General features: G+C 39.7%; 1 protein-coding gene across 2 annotated transcripts in view; it reads right to left on the bottom strand.

Moving 5' to 3' along the window:
• Window positions 1-5,329: 5,329 nt before the first annotated feature.
• The window catches only part of BZW2 (basic leucine zipper and W2 domains 2), a 58,543-nt gene continuing 39,403 nt past the window's right edge, over window positions 5,330-24,469 (bottom strand). For both annotated transcript variants that reach the window (XM_024577153.4, XM_045185194.3), the window contains exons 7-12: window positions 21,381-21,490; window positions 16,996-17,166; window positions 14,942-15,088; window positions 13,709-13,847; window positions 6,447-6,569; window positions 5,330-5,777 (exon numbers count right to left, since the gene is read on the bottom strand). In XM_024577153.4, coding sequence (XP_024432921.1) covers window positions 5,749-5,777; window positions 6,447-6,569; window positions 13,709-13,847; window positions 14,942-15,088; window positions 16,996-17,166; window positions 21,381-21,490 — 719 coding nt within the window. In that variant the 3' untranslated portion in view covers window positions 5,330-5,748. The remainder of the gene's footprint in view (window positions 5,778-6,446; window positions 6,570-13,708; window positions 13,848-14,941; window positions 15,089-16,995; window positions 17,167-21,380; window positions 21,491-24,469) is intronic.

The following is a 24,469-nucleotide window of genomic DNA, read 5'->3' on the forward strand; positions in this document are numbered from 1 at the left end:
AATGCTATGAGGAAATGCACGTGTTCCAAAACTATCTCTGAAAAACAAATATGTGCCTAGGAATTATTCTGTGCCAAAATAGTGCAACATTTTGGCTCATTAAAAATAATGTTCTTATGTTTGCTGAAAGAGCTGATTTTTACTGTTGGTAGATTGACGGTGTCTATTTAGCCACTTACCAGAAATGAATTAAAGACAAAGAACAACAAAGCAGGTGAAGCGAAGTGGAGTAAGAGAAAGCACACACAAACTACGCGGGATCCGTCTCAAACACCGGCAAAACGAACCCACGCTGTGGGGACTCAGGACGATGATTCACCAAAACGGGGCTTCTGAGACTCATTTGATGTTGTGCAGGTGTGCTGTTTCTATTCAAGCCAGACATGGACTGGGCATTTTTCTCTGCTTCATATCAATAAACAGCTCAAACACACACAGGAAACCAAGGTATAGAGATATTAAAGATGCAACGTCTACCTCTGAAAAGGTCCTTTGCATGGAAGAAATATTTCGCTCACACCTACTCCACAAGCAGAGGCCATGGCAGGGTAGGGGCATCTATCAAGCCGTCCTCGAAGCCTACCATTTCCAAAGGTGCAGAGAAATAATTGCCATTAGCTCAGAGAAGGTGAGCTCAGAGACGCTGAGTCAGCTGAACCAACTGCATTCGCTCAGACCAGATGATTCCATACGGTGCAGGACCCGACATGTTTTTAGACTGCTGTTTTCTGGGCTTGAAAATGAAGTATTTTAATTTCTTTTGTCCCTTCGATTTTAAAAATTGGATCTGTTGAATTCCAGAAGTTTAAACTTTCTTATTTTTAGAGGTTAATGGATAATTTTTTAAATTTCTTATTGAACTGGTATTGCCTTGAACTATATCCCAAATAGGTATATACAATGCATTCAAATGTAAATATGTCAATTTGGGAAATAAAACCATATTGTGTTAAAAATATTCAAATCCACCCTGGCTGGTGTGACTCAGTGGTTTGAGCGCCAGCCTGCGAACCAAAGGGTCTCCAGTTTGATTCCCAGTCAGGGTACATGCCTGGGTTGTGGGCCAGGTCCCCAGTAGGGGGCACACGAGAGGCAACCACAAACGGATGTTTCTCTCCCTGTCCTTCTCCCTCCCTTCCCTTCTCTCTAAAAACAAAAAAATAAAGTATTTAAAAAAAAAATCAAATCCTTTGACCCAAATCCCATTTTTTTTCTAAATAATTACAGGTGAACAAGGACTTAGGTAGTATTTTAAGGGGTTATTTTTAAAAGCAAAGAATTATAAAATATCTTCTATTGAGCAATAGAGCAATAGAGATTGTGCCTCAACCATACCAGGAACAATGAAATGTATTTTAAAATCATGCTTTCAAATCATAGTTTTTGATATAGTAAAATGTTATAGAATACTATTTAAAGCAGAATATAAAACTTATATAGAATGGGCTTAACTTTTCACAAATTAAGCAAATCATATTTGTAAAAATATAAAAACATTAGATGTGTTCATCTCTGTGGCAGAATGTTATGTAATGTCTAGCTTCTTCCAAAAGCTTTTTTTAAAAAAAGATTTTATTTATTTATTTTTAGACCGAGGGGAAGGGAGGGAGAAAGAGAGGGAGAGAAACATCAATGTGTGGTTGCATCCCGTGAACCCCCCACTGGGGACCCGCCTGCAACCTAGGCAGGCGTCCTGACCAGGAATCAAACCGGCGACCCCTCAGTTCACAGGCCGGTGCTCAATCTACTAAGCCACACCAGCCAGGACCAAAAGCTTTTATATATATTTAAACACATATTAATTTTTCAAATTATGAGGATTTTGCATTCTCTTTCCGAAGAAGTTCAAGGAAGTAGAAAGAATAAAGAGACAGTTCTCTTTCCCTTTTCTTCCTTCCAGCCCTGCCCAAGATTTATGCAAAATAATTATTTTAAAGAGTAAAGAACGTTCCTTCTCACGTATTTATAAAGGTATGTTATATACACACAAGGTTTCATTAGTGGAAAAAAAGATATTCTTTTAAGTTTGCATTTTTCCTTTAATGAAAATATTATGAACAACCTTTTGAGACCATGTCATTCCATAGCATGGATTTACCAGAATCTATTTCACTGGTTGACTTCTCATAGAAATTTCAGATTTACCATTGCGTTAGTTCATTCCAGTTTTATCATTAGTAGAGTGGTCACTGCACATGTCTGAGGGTTTACCTGTGGAATGATTTCAGAAAGGGAAGTGCTGAGTCCAAAACCAGACATTTTTAAAAAGATTAATATTTCCTGCCAACTACATCTCTAAAGCCCATGTACAAAAGAACCTGTTTTTAAAGAGTACCATTGATTTTGTTCCACAAAATCTTACTAAAAGATTGAGCATCTACCCATGTTCATTGCCTGTTTGAATTGACTTTCTTTTGCATTTTCAATTTTTTAAATTGATTTACAGGTGCTCTTTATACAGGGTGGGGCAAAAGTAGATTTATAGTTGTGTTAGTTTATTATTGTGTTATTAATTATTGCATTATTTTCCATACAAATAACTGTAAATTTACTTTTGCCCCACTCTGTATTGTACTTGTGTTGTTATTTTTATCAAAAATATGTTCATTTAATCTGTTGAAGCTCTGCTGATTCCACATGCATTTGGTGTTTGTTTTTCACAGATGTATCTTTCAATATAGAAAAAAAATGAACTTTCCTTTGGCTTTTGTGTCATGTTTCACCATGCCAAGGTTATCAAGATACTTCCTACATTTTCTTTTAGTGCTTTCACTGTGTTAACATTAGGTGAAGATTTTTACTCTCTCCAGGAACTATTTTAGTATGTGTACACGTGGTACCGTGGTAGCCAGCCTCCAGGAAGGCTGGTGTCATTATCTCCACCTCCCAGTGTTCACACCGCATGGAGTCCCTATGTACGCTGTCCCACGGCCGGTCAGTGACGGCAGGAGAATGTGGCAGGGATGTTACATAACTCCCAGTGCTAGGTTATTAACAGTGGCTTCCTTCTTGGAATCCCTGTTCTCAGACCATTCATTCTGGGGGAAGCCACCTGTTCTGTCATGGAAACACAGACACAGCCTAAGTAGGGGGCCCTGTGTGGAGAAACTGGACCCTCCGGCCTCAAGTCAGCAAGGAACTGAGGCCTACAAATCATCACTCTCAGGGAAGCAGCTCCTACAGCCTCCAGAGAAGCTCTGAGCTAAAATTAGCCAGCTAAACCACAGAAACTGCAATGTAACAAAAGTTTGCTGTAAGTTGCTAAATTTGGGAGTAATGTGTTATGCAGCAAGAGATGACAGGCTTTATTTTTGAAAAGAAAACAGAGACATTTGTCTTTCAGAGGAAGAAAACGCTTTTGGTTTGAGGGTTCATTAAGTCCTTGCTGTTTGAACACCTCCCACCCCCGCCCCGTGCTTGCTTACCTTAAGGTCACTACCTCAAGTTCTGTTTGGGAAAAAGTGCTGTGCTAGAAAATGTTAAATATTTACTATTCTGTAATTGCTCCAGTTTACAGATTAGAGAATAGATTTGCCAGATGTTTATTCAATGGAAGTGCCAGTTTTAGAAACTTTTGCTTAAACTGTAGAAAATTATATTCTCATCATATGTAATTTGACAGCAAAATATAGGATAATATAGGATAGTATGAGACTCTAAAGATGGGAAGTTTAGTTCATCTTGGTCACTAGCACCATGACCTTGGACAACTGTGCTCTTCTATGTCTCGGTTTGATTACTTTGGAAATTACGGGCAAAGTCAAATATCCTCTAATGTAGTGGCCTTACTTTTAACCAATAACCCCTAAAATAAAGGGGAACCCTCTGACATTTCAGCATATAAAATGAAACACAAAAATATAAGACATAAATGTTTACATAAAATTATCATAAACTGAATTTAATTTTCAATATTTTATCTTTAAATATATTTTTGTTTGTCAAAATGTTAGAGATGCAATTTAATTTAGTTTATGGAATGTGTACCATCCATCCTAACTGGCAGCCAGCACTTACTCAATTAGTTGGCCAAGTTTATTTTTTAAATAAAACTTTTCATTTATTTCAATTCAAATACATTAATATGTAATCTGTAATGTAACTACCATTAAGTTCATAATTCTAATTTTTAAAGTAGGAGGAAGAGTAGATAGATAACAGAGACTCACCAGGAACTGATGCTCGAGAAGAAATCGGACCCCTTCCCCCTCCGTTTCCTGCTCTTCTGTCAGGGGACTATCCTGTACGAACAGTGCACTCTACAAGTGTCCCCCTCTTTGGTGCCACGCGGCTTTCATCTCCAGGACAGGGTGCCATACCAGGATGAGCGAGTTAGTCCCTTCTGTATGAGACAGAAGGGCAACTGGGAAAGGGAAACTGGAAAGGAAAGCCAGCATGAAAGAGGGCAGTACGGAGTTTTTAGGAAAGGATACTTAAGAACACCCAGAGGTAGGCTAAATACTTTAGGTCCCATTAAGCGCTTGATTCTATGACTTAATTATTTTTGGCCACGGTTGTCTCGTCTTCATTATTTCCTATGTAATGAAAATAACATTGTCATATAAGTTTTCCAAAACACCTGTTCGAGTGGTATTGTCTCTGTCCCTTGTTGGATGAGCTCTTGTCAGCGCTCCAACTGCGTCGGGAAAAAATGCATTTATCGAAGACTTACTATTTAAAAAACTGGAAGGAATCCATCGTGTCAAAGATTTAGGTATATGGTCAAGTCATAGGGAAAAAAATCTTTTGTCTCTGAGACAACTGGGAAGCCAGAAAACCTCTCACCTGGGTGCCCCCTTTTGTCTCAGCTCTCACTCTCCCCACGGCCCTAGGGCAGGCCATGAGTGTTCCATGGGTTACGGAAGACTTGTGTGATAAACTATGAGCTTTCCCAAACACTAGTAGGTTTCACATGGCTGCCATGGAGACTAGGATAATTTAAAGAACAAAATCACCTAGGTATAAATAAATATAAACAAAGATCTACTTACACATGAAGTATTTTAGCTCTTCTCTAAATCGGGAGGAAACAGAGCTGAGGAAAATGAGAAGCATGAAACTAAATAATTAATAATATCACCCCACTGTATGAGGGCTAAACGCACATGTAATTTTGGGTCACTTTCTTCACTTTCTATTTCACTATGAAGATAACTGAAACTTATTACACATGATGCTTAAAGGAACAGTGTTGTTTTCATAGTGGACAAGAAATGGAACCATTCAAAATTCGGGATGGGAAAAAAAATAAAGCATAACAACGAGATGTCATCTGTGTAGGAAGTCATGTTCAGTAAAGAAATAAAGGCTCTGAGAATATAGGCCCAGATTTTTATAAAGCCATTTATTTTAAAAAACTGGTTTGTCAAATCACATACACGAGCAGAAACACAACTACCAAAGTGGCCCTGTAATAGACACCAGTGGGGTGTTCACCACACGTACCTGAAAAATACAGCTAAAAAAGGAGTCTGTTGAGTAACTTCCGATTCCTACCTGACTCCTTGTTGAATGGCTTTAAGTTAGCATATAGTGAGTGAGAGGTAGAGTCCCAAGTGTAATAGCTGATGCCTCAGGGCTCCATTTAAAAACAAAACAAAAACAAAAACCATTTTTCCCCCTCTGCACAAGGGAAACCTATCCTATTTTTTTTTCCTTTGTGAAAACAGAAGCCAAGTTTCTCTTCTCGAATGGTTCGGCATTCCCAAGGTGTTGTGTGGTGACCAGGTATTGTGCTTCTAGAGCCACCTAATTTTCTTCACCCTCCGATTCAGACTCTAGGAGAGAAGAAAAGGAAGTTAGGATTGTTGTTGTTTTTCTTTTAAATAAGGTCTGAAAGAGTTCCTAATCCACACCCACCCCACCCACGCCTGCCCCCAAAGGCGCTTTTGTCCTGGGCACCCAACACAGCGGGGCAGATGGCAAACTTCGGTTCCCTTTGCTTTTAAATGAACTCGGCCTTTCTAAAAATGCGACACCCTTATAAATACTTTTAGAGAATGAAATTACTTCTTTTCTTTGAATCATTTAAAATAAACTTTTCATTCTTTGTTGCGTTCACTCTCATCCATTATCACTCTTCATGTTGCCATTATAAATATCAGTCAACTGGTAATGGTGCCCATAAAAATCTATATAATTCCATAATAAGTGATTAAGGCAAATGTGTTTTTTTCCTCTCAGATCTAATTATTTCTTCCTCTTTGTTTTCCATAAGGGTGGATAATTTGAGAGGGTTTTTTTCCCCTTCTTTTTTTGCCACGTAGAAATTTTCATTGCTTCAATTTCAGAAGGAAGGCTAAGATGTAGGCTGTATGTTTGATATGAAAGATACTTCAAGAACCTTTAGTTTTAGGAAAGCAAGAAAAACCTGTGGAGGGTGGAGCTTTCTTGAATTGAGAAAGTATTTGCCAAATGGCCACCAACGTTGTTAAATGGAATCATACCTTCTTCTGCGTTTTGCAGCCACTCAACAAATTTTTTCATCTGGTCAAGAAAAACGCTTTTGCCTTTAGCCACGTGTGCTTCTTTGTACCATTTCAGTATCGCTTCTTCACTCAGCACGTCAGCTGCAATTTCAAACCAAGCGTTTGACAAGTTACTACACAAATGTCATGTTTTGAAGCAACTTTGTCTTACAGTTTAATAGAAAGCAATCACTTTTAACATTAAAGGCTCTGTTATAAAAGAAATCCATACCCGAAACTTATCAGAGGACAGGCACCAAGCTTATTTCTATAGAGAAGAGTGGCGTATTGGAACGTTTAGCTTAGCAAGTAGTAATGATGATGACATGTCTCCTCGGGCATGATACAATGCAAGCCTCTATGCCAGTCACCCTGGGACTTCGAAACCTCTTACACTCTTAGTTTACTGGCAGGAAATGGGGTTATTTTGTAATTCTGCAAGTGAATCAGCAATTCTAGCATTTCAGAATACTTTGTGTCCTGTCAACTTCAAACACATCTTGATTAAGCAGCGACCTGAAATGACTATACTTTTAAGGGGATTTACTAGTTTAGGAGAGAAGGGCAAATAAAAAAAATGTAGACAGGATGCAATAATATTAATAATTGATAGAAAGATGAGCTTCCTGGATGAATCATGAAACTAATACACACATAACCCAAGTTTTACACTTACTCTATCAATGAATCACTAATTTGTTTTCCTATAGCATCATATTCTAAACTATAAGAGTAATGTTTTCCTCGTACTCCATTAAGAAAAAAACAGAGATATATTAAACCAACTCCCTACAGGTTTCTAACAAAGGTATTATCTTTTACCTATCGATTACCTAAAACTCTACATTCCACAAATATGCCTGGAGACCATCAAGTTATCACTTAGAATATTTAATGTTAAGAACAGGAAGGGGAATATCAAAATAATAGCATACATACATTGCTAATGTTCTAATGGATTGTCTTTGGGATTTTGGAGTGGGAATTGAGATGCAAAACCAATAAAAAGTATTTATTATTGTTCTCGACGACTATCCAATCCATTAAATTACTGATACACCACTCTGATGATGTATTTGCAGTTAAAATATAATTGTGGCAAGAGAAGTGATTTGATAGTTTTCATTTAAAATATCACTGACCTTTTCAGATAATAGATTTTCATTTATATTAATTATTAAATATACCACATTTTACAAAGAAGAGAAGTCTGGATGTATTTACTCATAAAACTGGACATGATCGATCTAATCAGGTGTCCTACAGAATTACTCTCAGCTTCTAGCTGCTTTTAGCTGCTTCTGCGTCCAGCTCCACACCTTCCACTCACAAGGATGAAAGAACTGTCTCACCCACTTGCCATCAAAACCCAGTTTTGTCTTGTTTTTGTTTTTAATCCTCACCTGAGGACATTTTTTATTGCCTTTTAGAGAGAGGAAGGGAGAGAGAGAAACATCAACACGAGAGAGAAATACTGACTGGTTGCCTCCTGTACACCCCTGGACTCAGGATCGAACTTGCAACCTTTCAGTAACTGGATAATGTTACAACCAACTGAGCCATACTGGCCAGGGCCCAAAGGCCAGTTTTTATAGGGGTGAGGAGCAGACAGTTTACAGACTGAGGAAGTGACTCGTTATTGTGAAAGACTGCCTTATAGGGATTTTTCAACTAATTAGCTTAAACATGGATAGCAAATCTCTTTTATATAATTTATGACATTTTTAAGATGCCTGAGATTTAGATGAGCAATCTTCCAATTGTTTGGATAATGCTCCCCTGTGAACAATTTTGAGCACATACACTCAACACATGTATATTTTTGGTTTATAAATTATATGATGTTCTATGGAACTAATATTATTAATGTCATAAAACAAAAAAATAGAGTTAAACTATGGCAAACATGTGTAAAGGGACATTCTATTTCTCCTCATCTTAATGAATTGCATATGATACAATGTACATGTTGGAAAGCTGATTTAAATTGCAGCATTCGTCGGGGTGTTTCCCTGTCAAGGTTCAGAGCTCACTCCTGTATTTTACTGCCCCCCAGAGGCTGAAAGAGGCCATGCAACTACTCAAATGCCTGTGGAGGACAGTTCTTCCGCAAGGACACTAAATAATAAGTAAAACTTATCAGATGCACTGTGCACTAAAAATCAGACAGACTGTGCAAGGTGGAGTTTTTAGACGAACCTAATTTAGCATTAAATACTTGCTGCAAAACCAAATTTATGCCATCTGGGAATAAATAATATACAAGGGACAGAAGCAATCATCAGGGCTACTTATCAAAAAGTTTAAGAAGAAATTCAACTTTTGTTTAGTGAAAAGTCTAATTGAAAAAGCAAGGAAATCCTTCTTGAGGAATGAGAGAAAAGGAGAATTTCTTTTCCTGTAAGAAAAGTGGGTAGAAGAGTTTTCTAAAATTGGGAGACTACAAAGTGTTAGGATGTCCCAGAAATGCCAACTAAGACTATATATACAGGGTCCGGCACAAATAATGCCCCCTTTTTATAACAATCTTTTATTACAAAAGCATAAGCATGTAATTCTTAACATAACAGTATCACACTCAAGCACACCATATGACATTTTAGGTGAAATGTTGAAATTAAAACTGTAAATTATTACACCCTTATTATTACCCTACCAACTACACTCAAGCAGGCGTTACTTCTGCAAGATCCTGTATATTAGTAAAAGTACTAAGAAAGGAAGACATTTTCCAACTGCATATAGAGTTCCTGAGATTAAAATACATTTTCTCCTTCATTCCCACCAACTTCTCCATCATCTTTGGTGAAATACTTGCACCCTTTTCCCTCTATATTAGCTTCACCTGTGAGTGGGGTGCCCTCTCAAGATCACCCTACCTTTCCTCATCCCTCTCTGCGGGAGGCTTATCTTAGCCATCAACATGGTGACTCTCCTTCCTGGCTTTTTTCCACATACTGAAATTCAGGAAGTCAGGGACTACTTGATTTCCAGCATTTAGCGTAACAACTGCCATCTAGGATTGCATTCATTCAGTGTAGGATGAACAAATGCATTTACTTGAGGAACACTAAGTACTACTCAGTTGACAGAGTTGTAATTTAAAACTTGGGCTTTCATGAGGACCAAAGAGACACCGCAGTAAAAGGGGTTTGGGAACTGCAGGGCGTCAGGCAGCATTAGTTACTTAGAGAGTCAAGTTGAATACTATGTCACTTGGAACTTAGGAAATTCAGTAATTTTATCAGAGATGTCACATAGGGGGTAAAGAAAAAAACAACTCATCCTAAAAATGTTAGGAATATATGGTGAGAAGGCTACTCATCTTTTTTTAGAACAAAAATAAGAAAACTTTACTGTAGAAAAAACTTATGTTAGAAAAATTTGCACGGGGAACAGAATTTAACCTAAGAAATCTCTGCAAACAATAAAGCTCACAACAGAAATAGGAATAGTACTGGAGAAGGTGGTATTTTCTTTTTCAGACCTATGTGCTGAGAATGTGATACTTAGCTTCAGGAAGAAGGGTAATTATTTTTTGAAGTGAATAATGTAATGTTTGAAATTTAATGGCTGATTTACTATTTTTCCTTACTGTCTTAGAAATACAAAAATCAAGATTTTAATACAGAAAAAGAATTTTCATTAAATGAACAATTACCACCTTTTTTCTTTCATTGCTAAAAAGCATTATTGCAGTTTATTCACTTTTATTCCACTTTTATAAAACATTCAAGGGCCTTTCAATAACGACACTCATTGAAGTAACTGGGTTTATCAAGAGGGACATGAGTAACTACGTCCCTTGTTGCCCTCTTGTGCTAGGTATGCAGGGAGACTGTCAGTGTGTGCTCGTGTGTGCAATGAGAGATCAAAATAGAAAAGAAAGGATTTCCATTATTTTAAACCTGCACTGAGGTGAAATCATTCCCTTTAATAAATAAAAGGAACCCACATCTCCAGACGAAAGAAGCAAACCCGACACAATGAGATGTGTGTACATGCATGTGTACACGGAATGAGTGGCAAGTATGACCTTACACACGATACCACAGTTCACGAGAATTTTCCCTCTGGCATCAAACACCCTGAGACAAGTGGTCCTGGACCACAGTCACAGAACCACTAGGAACTCTGTTCGAGTGAGAATTCTCAGGTCTATTCCTGGACCTGCTTGGAATCAGAATCCCTGAGGACCTGGGCTGTAACAAGCTCCCCAGGAGACTCACTGGCGAATCAGAGCTGGGAAAAAGTGCTTCAATACACACTGTCCACCAAGCCTTTCTCTACAAGTAAAATAACATTAAAAAAGCTTCCAAATCCTTAGAAAAACACAAACTATATGTGTCCTGGTGCACAGTGTTCGTGGGATGAAATAAGGTCAGAATAAAAACCACTATTCAAAAAAGAGAAGGCAAACACAGTAACTCTGTTCAGCGTGGTATGGAACAATCGGTCCTCAGGGTTTCATGTTCGCAGGAGAAAATGTAATTATTTTATTCAGAAAAACAGACTGTGTGTGTAATTTTGTGGAAAGTTGTGCAATTACCTAAAAAAAAAAAAGACATTTAAACACCTCAGTGATATATTTTAGGTTTTCATTTTTCAAGTTTCCTGATTTAACTTCCAAAAATAACTAAGGCAGAACAAAACGATGTTAATACCTTCCTGTGTCCCCGAAGCCTGCTCAGAGGAGCCGCGGACCTCTCTAACTTTAGATTACCTAGAAGGGGAACAGTGCGGAAGGCTGTTGGCATTAACGGGTACAACGAGAAACCTGAAGGACTGTATGTTCCTACGTTTTGAGGACAGACTATTCCATGCCACGTCCACTGTCTTGTGAGGTGGACCCAGGCCAGAATGGAGAGTGCTTACTACAAGCCCCACCCCCAAAGACTACTGGATCATAATTTATGTTTATTCTGACAAAATATCAGTGCCCCCTGTAGCCTCCTGGAGCAGGCTGTTGTCCTGACCTGGCCAAGCAGGTACGGCGATTTCCCGTACCTGGTGGCATTCGAGTGCCAGTACCCAAGACTACGCCCCTGCCCCCCATATAATTCTTTGGTGCCTGCCAAAGGGCATGGAGGAAACCTCTTTGTCCTGCAGCCGTCCAACTTGCCCCTGTGGAAGTTTCCCTTAATGAACTGTTAGTTGCCAGACTGGAGTGGCCTGCCTCTTTCTTCGGCCTTTCCCTGCCCTCCCTTACGAAGGTAGATTCTCAGTCTTGGGGATTTTCCCTGGGTCTGTGTGTACTAACCTAGATGCTCTCACTGATAAGAAGGAATTTGTTTATTTCTTTCTGACTTAAATATACTAATAAGATTAGGTGCTTTTCAGATGAGGCTCAAACAACTGTCTCAGTTAAAAAAATACATCTGGCCCTGGCTGGTGTGGCTCAGTGGACTGAGTGCCTGCCTGTGAACTGAAAGGTCGCCAGTTTGATCCCCAGTCAGGGCACATGCCTGGGTTGTGGGCCAGGGCCCCAGTTGGGGGCGCCCAAGAGGAAACCTCACATTGATTTTCTCTCTCCCTTTCTTTTTCCCTCCCTTCCCCTCTCTCTAAAAATAAATAAATAAAATCTTTAAAAAATTTAAGATTTAAAAAAAATTTTGCTTAGAGATACTGTCTGGATAGGCTAGCTATTAAACAGCAAGAAAGGGGAATGTGTACCTAGGCTACCAGTTTATAAACAGTTTGCTTTTCTTTCTGTAGCAGAATATATTGCCCGCTCACACAGCAAAAGTGAAACCTAGCCCCCAGGTCTCTTTACCAGTTTAGAAAAGGAGCCAGCAGTGGCTGGTGGGGACAGAATGCCCGCTGGGTGGGTGGGCCCTGCTTCTCTTTCTTGACTGCTGGGTGCCGTAGGTGGGTTGGCAGTAAGGCCTACAGGTTTGGTTCTGATGGGTAACCTTGGGTATCATTTAAGCCCTAGTTTCAGGACACTGCTACCTCATGACCACATGCGGGGCCTAATTCAGATATGGCCCAAGACAAACACCAATTCCTCAACTTCAAATGGGCAGCTATCACATTCTCCTTCTGAGGCAACAGTGTGCTGACTGCCGGAGGGGAAGGAGGGTCGGGGGCAGGTAGAAGAGGGTAAAGGGGGAATAGATGGTGATGGAAGGGCACTTGACTTGGGTGATGAACACACAATAAATACTATATACGGATGATGTACTATAAGAACTGTATACCTGAAACCTGTAACTTTATTAACCAATGTCACCCAAATAAATTCAATTAAAAAAATTGTGCCAAATGCCTTTGTGTTGTGAATGTAAAATATTGGCCAAAAACTTGTGGGCAAGATGTATGCATTTCAAGAATCTGGACAGCTGATCAACATGTTTTGTGAAATGCTGTTAAACATTTTAAAAATAGCTATTATTCAAAAATGTAAAATTCATATATTCTAAGTGTTGAATTATCACTAAAGTAGACAAATTTAAGAACACACCAAAAGGAAAAAAATTTGACTGGTATTAATTTGTACTTTAGTTTTTCTGATATTATGCCATTTAAGGTAATAGTAACTTCTAATAAGCACTTTATAATGTTCAAAAGATATCACTTCTTAAGCCTTCCCTTCCTCCCTCATAAACTACATAAACACGGACTGAAGGATAGTCCAGGATCATTTTTTATGTGCTGTAGGTACAGAGATTTAGATCAGTTAAAACCTTAACAGCATTCATTTACTAAAGGCAGTGCCAGTTGTCATGGCAACTTAATCCTTAAAAATACAATGAAAAGACAGTAAATGGGAAAGTCTAAAAATAACCATTTCCTTGGAAAAAAGAGAATGGCTGGGACAAATAACCAAAATATAAAGTAAAAAAGCTAATTATTTCAATAATTTTAAAGTCAGCTTTACGATACCTGAAAAGGTCTGCATATAACTTTCTGTAGCATTTGATAATCATTCTTATGAGCTCATCCTCATAATTCAGAAACAGATCTAATTACTTTATGCAATTACATTTTTTTTCACGCCCCTCCCCCCCACTCCCCAAATACTAACCAGGTCCTCACAGTCTTCTGGGAAGTCCCAGCAATGAGAACAGGCATCTGTGGTGCTTCTATCTTCGCTCTGTATATAATATGGCTGCCTCACGGACACTTGCAAATGTGAGTGTAGACCCCATGTCACCCTCTGCCTGACCCCCTGCCCTACTCTGCTTTCCAGAGCTGTAAAAACATGGAAACACAGTGGTGGAGCGACGTGGGTGGATTACCTTTGTAGAAGAGAACCACGATCTTCTGAAAGGCTTTCATGAAGTGGATGTTGTCGTAACAGTATTCCTGCACCTTCTGGAGGAGGATCAGCTCTGACTGGCCTTGGGAGCTGAACACAGCCAGCAGGGGAGCATATTGCTGGAAGAGAGGCGGCAGCAAAGCCATTAACTTTCCAGGGAGCTATGGGGTGCTTGAATTGCAACAGTAATCTGGAGATTTGCTTAAAAAGCATTCACTTTTAGGATTATCTTCTTATTACATTGTGTCAAATCAAAATGAATTTTCTGTCCTGGCATCTTACCAGATTCCTCTCAGTGCACCTACTACAGGGAGACCGATAGGAACTTCTGACTGTGCTAAAGTTAACTGCTGGGCCACTCCTTCCATCTGCTGGGCCACTCTGTCTGTCTGCTGGACGTTGTGAAAGTACGACGAAGAGTGAGGTTCTCCCCCCTCAGACACGCAGATCCCCTCACAGGTCATCTTTATGGCTGTGTTCGCGGGCTTCCCTTTGCCCCAAATGTCCTTGGCTTCCAGTCACTGGTGTACAGCCACTGTTTTCTCTAAGACCCACTCAGTTCAACAACGGTCCCTCCCAGGAGCCTTCCCTGATGAACAGAACCTGCACGGTTTGCTCCCTGCGCTGTGCCCATACACACTGAGCACTCTCTCGTTTATACTCTGACCGAGCTTACGCTCGGAAGTCTTTGACTTCCCAATGCAAGTGTAACCTCTGAAGGCAGGATCTAAGTCTTCCTCTTGTCCTAAGACAGTTTTAGAGCGAGAAGACAATTCATAGAAGTAAAAACATACGTATTTGTGCACAAAAATATACGATTTACACAGCCAGTTGTTTTCTTCCACCTCTCAGATACTTTGCAAATTCTAATGTCAATTTGTAGTTTATTTAAACAGAAATATTCTCTAAGAATTTCTTCATGTAGAAGAGAAAGGAAACCAATAGTTAGGTGGTATTTCTCTTTAACTTTAAATATGGAATATCTGACTATTCTGTGGATTTTCTGACACTGTTTTCCCTAAGAGTTTTACCCTTAGATATTTCACAGGCTCTTATATCTGAACCATTTCAGGTAGTGGCCAATCTGAAAAGAAAAACATAAGGAGATACACGTTTGGCCTGGGTCTAGGCAGACTGAGGTTGGAACCCACTGGCCATACTGCTAAGCAAGGCAGTTGGCCCACATCAGCTTGTCTCCACTGACGCCCTGTACCTTCAGGTGCTTGAGGGCCTGCTCTGCAACCAGCTCCTCCTTCTTGTTCCACTCCACAGCATTCATGATGCAGGTCCACAGCAGGCCGATCACTGCGGTCTCTGGAAGCTCGTTCCTCTTCATCTCCTCTTTCACGTAGAGTACCACCTAAATTTCAGGGAGATGGGCATCAGAGAGTAACAGGCACGTGGGGAGCTGCCTCTCACTGTCCTGGGTAGCAAAAGGTTTGGGGCAGATATATGAGTATATTCTACTCAGTTCCTCCCTTCCTGGTACCTATTCTCAGATAACAAAAGGGACAAAAAAACATAATGATTTGTTCTCAAAGCAGACTTATTTTTAGTCCAAAAATTAATCGGCTTAGCTCTGGCCAGGAGCTCCTGGAAAACAGAAAGTAAGAGAGGATCTTTGTTTCTTAGGGGTTATTCTTTTCCGTGCAGGAACCCTGGGGGCCCAGCAGAGCAGGGTTTACTCGAGCCAGTTTGAGTTTCCTGGGGTTTAAAAAGGCAGCCAAGCTGTTAATTTTTATCTCCGACCCTCACCTTTAAAACTCTTGATGGGTAATGTCTTGTGTTTAGACAAGTCCGTTCTCCACAATTCATTCTTTAATTATTACTTTTGCTGATCTTGACATACCATCTCAGTGAAAGGTGAATTTGTAAATAAATTGTACAGTGTAAAGGCAATTTTTGTATGATACATAACAATGCAGCACCGTTCAGTGGATTATTTTCCCCTCAGTATTAAATTTAAATATGTAAATTGATCCTCAACTCTCCCTATAGTATGAAATATAGGTCTGCCTAACTTCATTGTATATCAAACTTGTTTGGAAAAATCTTTTATCCTTTTAAAATAAAACCACAAATAGAGGTCAGAGCCGCGGAGGTGGCGATGAAGTCATACTGTATCTCCAGCACACTACGCTGTGAGTGGTACAGCACCCCCACTTCTTTTTCAGTAAAAGGACCCTGTCCTCCTTGCTGACCTGGTTGCAGAGCTGTCCGAAGTGGGTGCAGCAGGCGCTGAGAACACAAGGACCCAGGGAGCCCCGCAGTCTCAGAGCTGGCTGGGGACACCGTGCAGAAAGGTGACAACTCTGCAACTAAAATCACGACCACGCTTTCTGGTTTTGCTTTTTTTCCGCATAGAAAATCATGTTCAAGTGCCGGCTCGGAGGAATGTCATTCAGTGTGAGGCTGACCTGAACGCCAGGAGACTTGGGCCGTGCAGGCTCCGCCCTCTCCACCTGCCGCCTAGTACTGGGCTGGAGCTCTGCAGCTACATGAGGGGCCTCGCAGGGCTGAGGGCAGGAGGGTGGTGAGGGCGCGGGACCCAGGAGCAAGTGGCAAAAGGAAAGGACCTCTCGTTGAATTTTTGTATTATCACATAAAACGTGTTTTAAGTTCAAACAGGAAGTTTTCTCCAGGCCTGAACTTTTTTTTAAATACAGTCATAGCCACATGAGCTACAGCTATACAAGCTGTTTTTATACATAGCTGTACAAAAATGGAGTAGTGACATAATGGGAAAGCACAGCTATTGTGAGTGGGACCAAACAAGCCATGGGTCCAACTGCTCTTTTCCCATGCTATAAATTCACAATTGTTGACCTTTTCCCTTCAAGTTAAAAAAAGAAACAACCATGCATATTCATACCCAGTGACACAGAATACCAAGGTGATTTCAAACAAAACCAAACGCTTAACAATGTAATAATCTACAACAAAATGTAAAAACTACCATTTAATGAGGTATATCGATATGAATAGTAAATCTATTTGACAAAATAAATATTTTGATAATCATAGCAGCTTGGTAAAATAGGTTCTTTGTGTGGAAATAACCACTAATTTCCGGAACGGTCTAGAGATTCTGAATCAATGCCTCGAAAGTGAACTAATGTGAGTGGTATGGACATGTGCACAGGGCTCACAGCGATACACAAAGCTAGGTCTCCTTAGGGAAGGTAAAGCTTGTGCTACACAGCCCACAGTCTACGCCACTCCTCGGACTAGCGTGTTTTGGAGCGATGCTGGCCTGTGCTTTCTCACCTCCTTGATGGGGCACTCCTGAGAAAGGCGCTCCTGGAGCTCCTTCTGCAGTTCCTTCCTGGTGCCCAGGGACTGCTGCACGCGCAGGAAGTCGGAAAGCTCCTTCAGCCCCGCGTCTGTGAAGTATTTAGCAAAATGATCCACACTCTGTCTGTTAACTGGGAAGAGTTCCTGAGAGACAAGAGAGAGACTGTTATACCACAAGCTACTCAAATCTCAGCAAACATAAAGTACAACATTTTAATATTAAAATATCACTTAGAATAGCTTATATTTGGGAGAAAAGAATAAGGACTGATTTTAAAAAGAATAAATCTCAGGTGTATTTCTTGAGCACTTGCTAAGAACTTCCTAAAATTATGCAGTTTTCCAAAGAAAGAGAAAAAATGCTAAGCGACTTAAACTAGCTTCACTCACTTTGAACCATTATTTATTTTTCTTTTACTTTAACCAAAGTATAGCATGTGTAAATACAGAGCTAAATTTGCTAAATTAAATGCAAGTAAGATGGTTTCAAACTGATGGGAAAAATTTAAGCCATTCGACATCCAGTTTCCGTAGCTATGAGCGAACAGACAAGTCAGTTCTCCTCACGTGGAGGTGATCCGAGATAATGTTAGAAGAACACTGACTGCTGCCTTCTCAAACTCCTCCATTCGCATTCTGCGCAAATGCCGCTGTTATTCTAAAATACTACCTTGGGAGTTAAGGAGAATTTTGTTAAATCTGTAAGTGATGGTGGCTCTTAAATTCATGGCGAGATCTAATCTAAACCCACTCCACCAACTTTTCCGTTCATTACATAATTTTTTTTGAAATTTAAAAAGAGCAACATACCATGGCTACTCTTATTTTTACCTCATTTCCATTTTACCTTACACAGCTTGGCAGGGTCTCAGTAACGCTGAGTCATGTTCTAATCCTGTGTGACTTTAACACCCAGCTGAGAAATTAAAGCAGTTTGCAAAGCTCTCACATTTTTCAGACTGCTGCAGACTAAAAATCAGATTTAAACTTTCATGTCGGTGGTAGATTTGCATATATATGGTCAATGGCTGCGTGGCTCCAATAAAAATCTCCGTAGAAAGATCTGGGCTGTCATCAGGTTTAGGGACATAGCCAGATGGCTTCTGAGCATGACTCAATTTTCAATATTCTGGTATCAACGTTCCATAACTTCCCTTGTGGAGTCATGAGCTCCAAAATGTCCGAGCAGAGCTGGCGGGAGCAGTATCAAACACACGTGCACGCTAAAGCAAACATTTCACACCAGGCTGAGACTCTGTCTCGGACATTTGTGCTGGCAGTCAAGAGCTCTTCCAAACTGGGGGCAGGGAACTGACTGAGTTTCTGCTGCGAATCAAGATGTGGTGGGCCCATTGCTCAGAACCGTGTAACACAGAAACTTTTATGGATGATAAATTGAGCCAACAAGGTTAAACAGCTGGACTCAATCCAGAAATATTTAAGGAGAGAGCTGTGTGACCTTCAGGTCAATACTTAACTCCATTATCCTGCGCTGGCATTTACTGTTGTATCAGTATATAGAAAGGATGTGACTGAAGAGTTTCATGTAAAATTATGTTCACAGCAATATGTCATCAAACATATTACTCACGGTTTATATGTGAATTCTACCCAAAGTCCTCATGCATGTTATATAATATATTGAAAATTAGCATTCGGATTAAACAGAGGCAAAGTCTGTCTAAATTATACCATAAACTGGCTTGGAACACGGTTTGTACTTGTTAAGAAAACCCTAACCCGGCACAAACCTCTATCACCTCATCCTTAGGTAAGGTCTCCCCTCTTTTGCCCTTGCTCCTGAGTCTATTCTCAATGTAACAGCCGGAGTCATCCTGTTAAGTCCCTAAGCCCCATTATGCACAAATCTGCAGAGAATTTTCCAAAAGCATCCTATCTTACTCAGCATAAAGGCCAAAGTCCCTAGATGATATGGGCCCTGATAATTCCGAGCTGATGCCCTATACTCTGGCTCTTCCCAAACACTCTTGTAGTCCCCAGTATGCCATGCCGCAAAGCCTTTGCATAGTCTATTCCCTTCGCCTAGAATACTCTTCTCCCTGCAGATATCTATCTCATTCCCTCAACTCCAAGTCTTCACACAAATCCTACCTTGTCAGAGAGGTCTTAACCTTTGAAGACTGCATCCTACACACTAACACTCCTTAACTCTTCTCTGCTTAATGTTTTCCTCTCAGTACCTTTCCTTTTTTATTATATCACACACTTGAATTTAGTACCTGCTTCCCTGCAATAGAATGGTAGCCTCATAAAGGTACGGTTCTGTTTGTTTGATTCCCAGCTGCAGAAACGTTTAACCAATATCCTGATCACTGTTCCTTTGTTCCTCTTTCCAGTGACAAAAGAATGGTATTTCACATCCCCTGTCTTCTCTGAGTCGCTATAAATTTCTCTTTCATTTGTATTATAGAAGTAACTGCTCAACTTGAATATGCTATCTTTTCTAGAATGTACGGGCACAAAGCCAAAGAGAATGTTATTGCATGTGTTAATGAAACTGAAGTTTCTCTTTGACACTGGAACCGACCCCCAGTTCCCCATTCGTTTGCTGAGTCGGCACATGGGAAGGCATGGTCCTCACGTGCAGACTGCTGCCCGGCCCCTCACAGAGCGCACAGGGGTTTGGTGGAAACTGCAACCTGTGCTCTTCACACCCAAATACATGCACACACAGAAACCTACTACAAGCAGCTAAATGCTGTGTGCTTTTCAAAAGGGGAATATATTTTTAAAAAATTTTACGAAGTCGCCTTCTGACTACTGTTAGTATAAGGAATAATGCTTTAAGAAATAGCCATCTTTTGTGGCAAGCTGTCACAGATTGTTTCTTTGCTCTCCACCAGTCGCCCCGTCTTTTGAACAAGTATGCAGAGCAGCCCTCCTTGCCGTGGCTGTCTGCAGGGGTGGAGCAGAAACCTGTGAGTGGACTACATTTTCCTACTCCACTGCCAGGCTTCCCAGTGACTTCTTTTGGCCAAAAGGTGAGCTTTCAATGCATTGGAAGTTTTCACTTCAGTCCCCTGTGTTCCTGTCCTCTGCCGTGAGCACAGAATGGCCCAGTTGGGAGCTGCTCCTGCATCCCAGAATCAAGAGGCATATAGATCTCAAGAGGGGCCTAGCCAAGATAAAGCTAATCCACAGACTTGGAGACAAGAAGATACTCCTTCCTATGAACTTCTAACCTGCTCAGCAACCTGTTTCCAGTCTTGAATGACTTTTCCTTTTATACACAGGGACCCACCCTTAAGTTGCTAGAGAGCAGGCCCCACAAGGGCCAGGATACTTCGACGGCTCCATTGGTGTCCAGGAATGTGCCTGGACTATGTGCTCCGTGGTGTCCAGGACTGTGCTCAAGGACTATGTGCCCCATGAAAATTATCATCAGCGAAGAAATTAACCTGAAACTCACTAGAATCTTAATTTTTCTTCCCTACCACATTGTAAAGGCTTTACAGGCACAAATAGGGCTATTTTAAGATGAATTTTAGGAGACAAAGGAATTTTAAGTCACTGGGAAAACGCGATGAGGTGGTTTTAGAATTATTCCATGGACCGGCACCCTTGCATGCTAGAATTCACTGCAAGAGAAAACCACATAAAGAGACCAGGTAAAGAGAAGACGATAGGGGTGTCTTTTGATTTCAGACTTTGTCCTAAAAGCAGAAAAGCAATTTCACTTGCAGAAATCTCTGTCACTTGCATAGCTATTGCTTCTAGGACAAAGAAATTACAGGGAGCAGGTAGAAATGATGAGGACAAATATTCTTCTTGATTTCCTTGGAAATGTAGAGAATAAAAGAAAAATCAAGCAACTGTGATAATGGGAGCTTCAAATGAACTACAATTAACGTGTCTGCTTTCTTAAATAGGGTAATATTTCCAATGAATCTTGGTATAAAGAAGGAATCTTGTTTAAACCATTATTTTGTTAACAAAATAACATGTATTTCAGATAAGCGCCATTCAATTATGACCCAAAATATCACAAATGTCTAATTAGGTGGGGTCCGTGTGACTTTACCATATGAAAAATTCAAATTTCTATAGTTATTAGTAAAAAAAGAAAGTGTTAATTCTGATAAATACTAACGTTCTACCAACACACTTCCAAAGTTGAAAGTCTCTGTATTCCTTATGAGTCTTTCATTTAATCATCCCGTTGATAAAGGAGAGGTTAAACTGGAATCATCTCCCATCTGCCACAATGTAGAAATCAGAGGAACCACACTCCCTTGAACACAGGCCCAGGCCTGAGGGCTGCGGGCCACAGGGCAGACGCTGGAAGCGCCATGAGAGAAGAAGGAGGTGTGCCGTCCCTTCGTCCAGGCAGAACTTACCAGAAGCCTCTTGTCTAAGTTGGCTTTTCTCAAAGAAGAGGTAACAGAGTTGGCATCTTTTTCTGCCATCCAGGCTTTAAAAAGCTTGACAGCAAATGAGGCCGCAATGCCTATTTTATTTAAAAAAAAAAAAAAAAAAGAGGTTTCATTGTTTTTATAAGTAAAACCACTTGTGATGAGGCACACGGCATCCTTTCACACAAGAAATCCAGAAATGAGTAAATAATGTCACGACTGGATTTCATACAAAGGAAAAACAGATACCCCTCTAACACATTATTCACACGGAACATTTCATTTTTGAATACTTTAAAAGTTACAATATTTTTCCAAGTTGGACTTTTTAATTCCAACCTAGTATAACTATAAATTTATTTATTTTTACCTTAGTTAAAAACAGACTTAAAGCCAAATATTTTCCAGTGTTTTTGCCTCTATTTCACCCTGTGGTTCACCAAGATTTCATGTTTCTAACAGTGATCCTGAGGCACAACAAATAAATCATGAGACATAAAACTAAAATGTCAACATGTCGACCAATTTGCTGATAAATGATACCAGTAAAAGAACATTAACAGTGGCAGACATAAATAAAACTATAGATGAACATGCACCATTTACTTTACAATTTTACTTTCTGTGAAGGCACTTAAAAATATTCATGAATGAAGCTATAAAAATGTTAACACTGTTTTAAGTTGAACTCTTCTGGAAATTTTGAAGGAGATTATTAAAAATAGCTATGTTAATCAGGAAGCCACTCAATTATACATTCATACTTACATTAGGATTTATTTCCAAATATAAACAATCAGATAACTAATAGATAACTCTTCTGTAAATACTTCAAATTTCTAAATTAATGTTCCATTCTTTTAATGCAGAATTAAGGTGTAGTTGGAATATTAAACTGATTTTTCTGAATTGCAGACTTCACTACTCTGGTGGTCTGAGCAGCCTCGATTCCCCTTTCCTCTGCTGTGAGAATTCCATTTTGCTCAGGCCAGGGGACCTCTAATGAGTCTACGTTCTGGCACCACCTTTTCCTGCAACAATGAGTTTAATGACTTCAGCTTAAGTTCATCTGCCTATGGTACTCCCCTGGCAACCATTACTGGGCTGAAATTGGTCACGTGTCTGATTTCAGCCAATCATCTGAGGGCAAGATAAATTATTTTATGTATCCTATATCCATTGAAACTGGATGAGGGAACATGTGCCATGACTGTACCAGCAGACCTCTTTTAATGACCAGGAAACCATCCTTGGGGTGGAATCGATGCTATGAAGAGTCATGACGAAAAATAAAGGAAGATACCCGAGACCTGAGTGATATTGTTGTTCACCCTGAAGTCTGTGCTTTTATATTTATTGTTACATAAGAAATAAGTGCCCTTATATACTAATTCAAGCCCCATCTTCCAGTTACTTGCTGGTAAATACTTTCAATTAGTCTATCATTTATACAGATACCAACTTTATCAAATTTTCTTCATTTGAATAGCAGAGTAATGGAGCTCCATCCCCCCAATTATGACTATGACAATAACATATGTCTTACAAGCTAGAGAATTTTATGTTCTAAACTTACTGACATGGAGGATTTTTAACACTTTGATTAGTTCATAAAGTCAATATAGAATTTAATACAAATTTATGTAATTAAATTTTTAAAATGGCAGATGGTGTGATCTGTTTTCTAAGTAAGAAAAATCAAGTATACTTGGAACCAGGAGTCTAAACTCCTGGCTCGAACCTGTCGTTCTGCATTAAAGGTTGGAAGGGTTGGAGAGGTTTCTTTATTTCAGAGACTCTTCTGGTTGGGATGACCCCATCCCCTTTAGCCATTCGCTGGGTGGGAGAATTGGGAAAAGGCGTGATTTCTTATTCCTTTCCTATTTAGAAAGCAAGAGTTTTACCCTTTAGTTTCTGAAGACGGTGGAGTCTAAAGAAAACCATGTGTCACTCCATAGCAAAGCTATTTCTCTTCTCCTTCCCTAACATTTTAATATGAAAATTTTCAAACATGCAGAACAGTTGAACAGTAAAACTCATATCCTGACCATCTAGACTCTACAACTGTTGGTTTTTAGGCAATCATTTTCAGCTATAAAGGCTGAAATAATTTGATGTAATTAATGTTTATGGTTTACAGTTTACTGTTTTTCTAGGGTAAAATGGCAACAACATAAATGAGACCTGTGAAGTATCATGAATTTTTTAGGAAACTAATTTATAATAGTATAACATTAACAAGACAGTATTACCAATTACAGACTCTGAAATGTTATAAACCTGAACTATTTTAAGCTGATAACTATAATCTCTAAATAACATCATTTGACTCTTGATTTACTATTTTTTCCTTGGAAACTATAAACCTTTTAACTGCAGGCATGAATAAGGCTGAGATTTCATGTTTATAAGAGAAAAACTTTTAAATTCTAAGAAGAAACAGATGTTTACATAAAAGCTCTTTTAATTTATTTTTAAGAACAAAACATCTTTGTTTTGTGCTCTATTATAACTTGAATATCATTATCCTCCCACAAGAAAAAAGTCCACTTTTGTTTTACTCTATAACCAAGTAATTATATGTATGCCTATCAAACTCTTAATGCCTTAAAATTAAAGCAAAGTTCTGATGCAGCCATCTGGACTTTTATGATGGAAACATCCATCAGTTGCCTCTCGCACGCCCCCAACTGGGGACCATCTGGACTTTTAAAACAAGTGTAATAGATGTCTTGGAAATGTAGTCAGAATGAACACCCGAGCACAAGCCCTTGAGAGGTAACAGTTTAGAAGAGTGGTCTGAAGCAGGGAAACAAGCAGCCTCGTGGGGGCACTTGGGAACACGGAGGGGCATTTTCAGTTGCCACACTACATGGAGGCCGGTGCTGCAGGCTGGCACTTTGTGCCTGAAGGCAGAGAGGTTACGTGTCTCCCAGAGCACAGTGAGTCCCGCACAAGGAAGCACTGTCCCAACAAAACATGCCACTGGCACGTCGGTTGGGAGAAGTGGTTCCAACACAATCAGTTTCCGGGGTTTGACCCAGGCATTCAGGGTCATCCCAAAAATTCTTGTG

Source organism: Desmodus rotundus, chromosome 6 (genome assembly GCF_022682495.2).
Source record: "Desmodus rotundus isolate HL8 chromosome 6, HLdesRot8A.1, whole genome shotgun sequence".
NCBI classification, from domain to species: domain Eukaryota; kingdom Metazoa; phylum Chordata; class Mammalia; order Chiroptera; family Phyllostomidae; genus Desmodus; species Desmodus rotundus.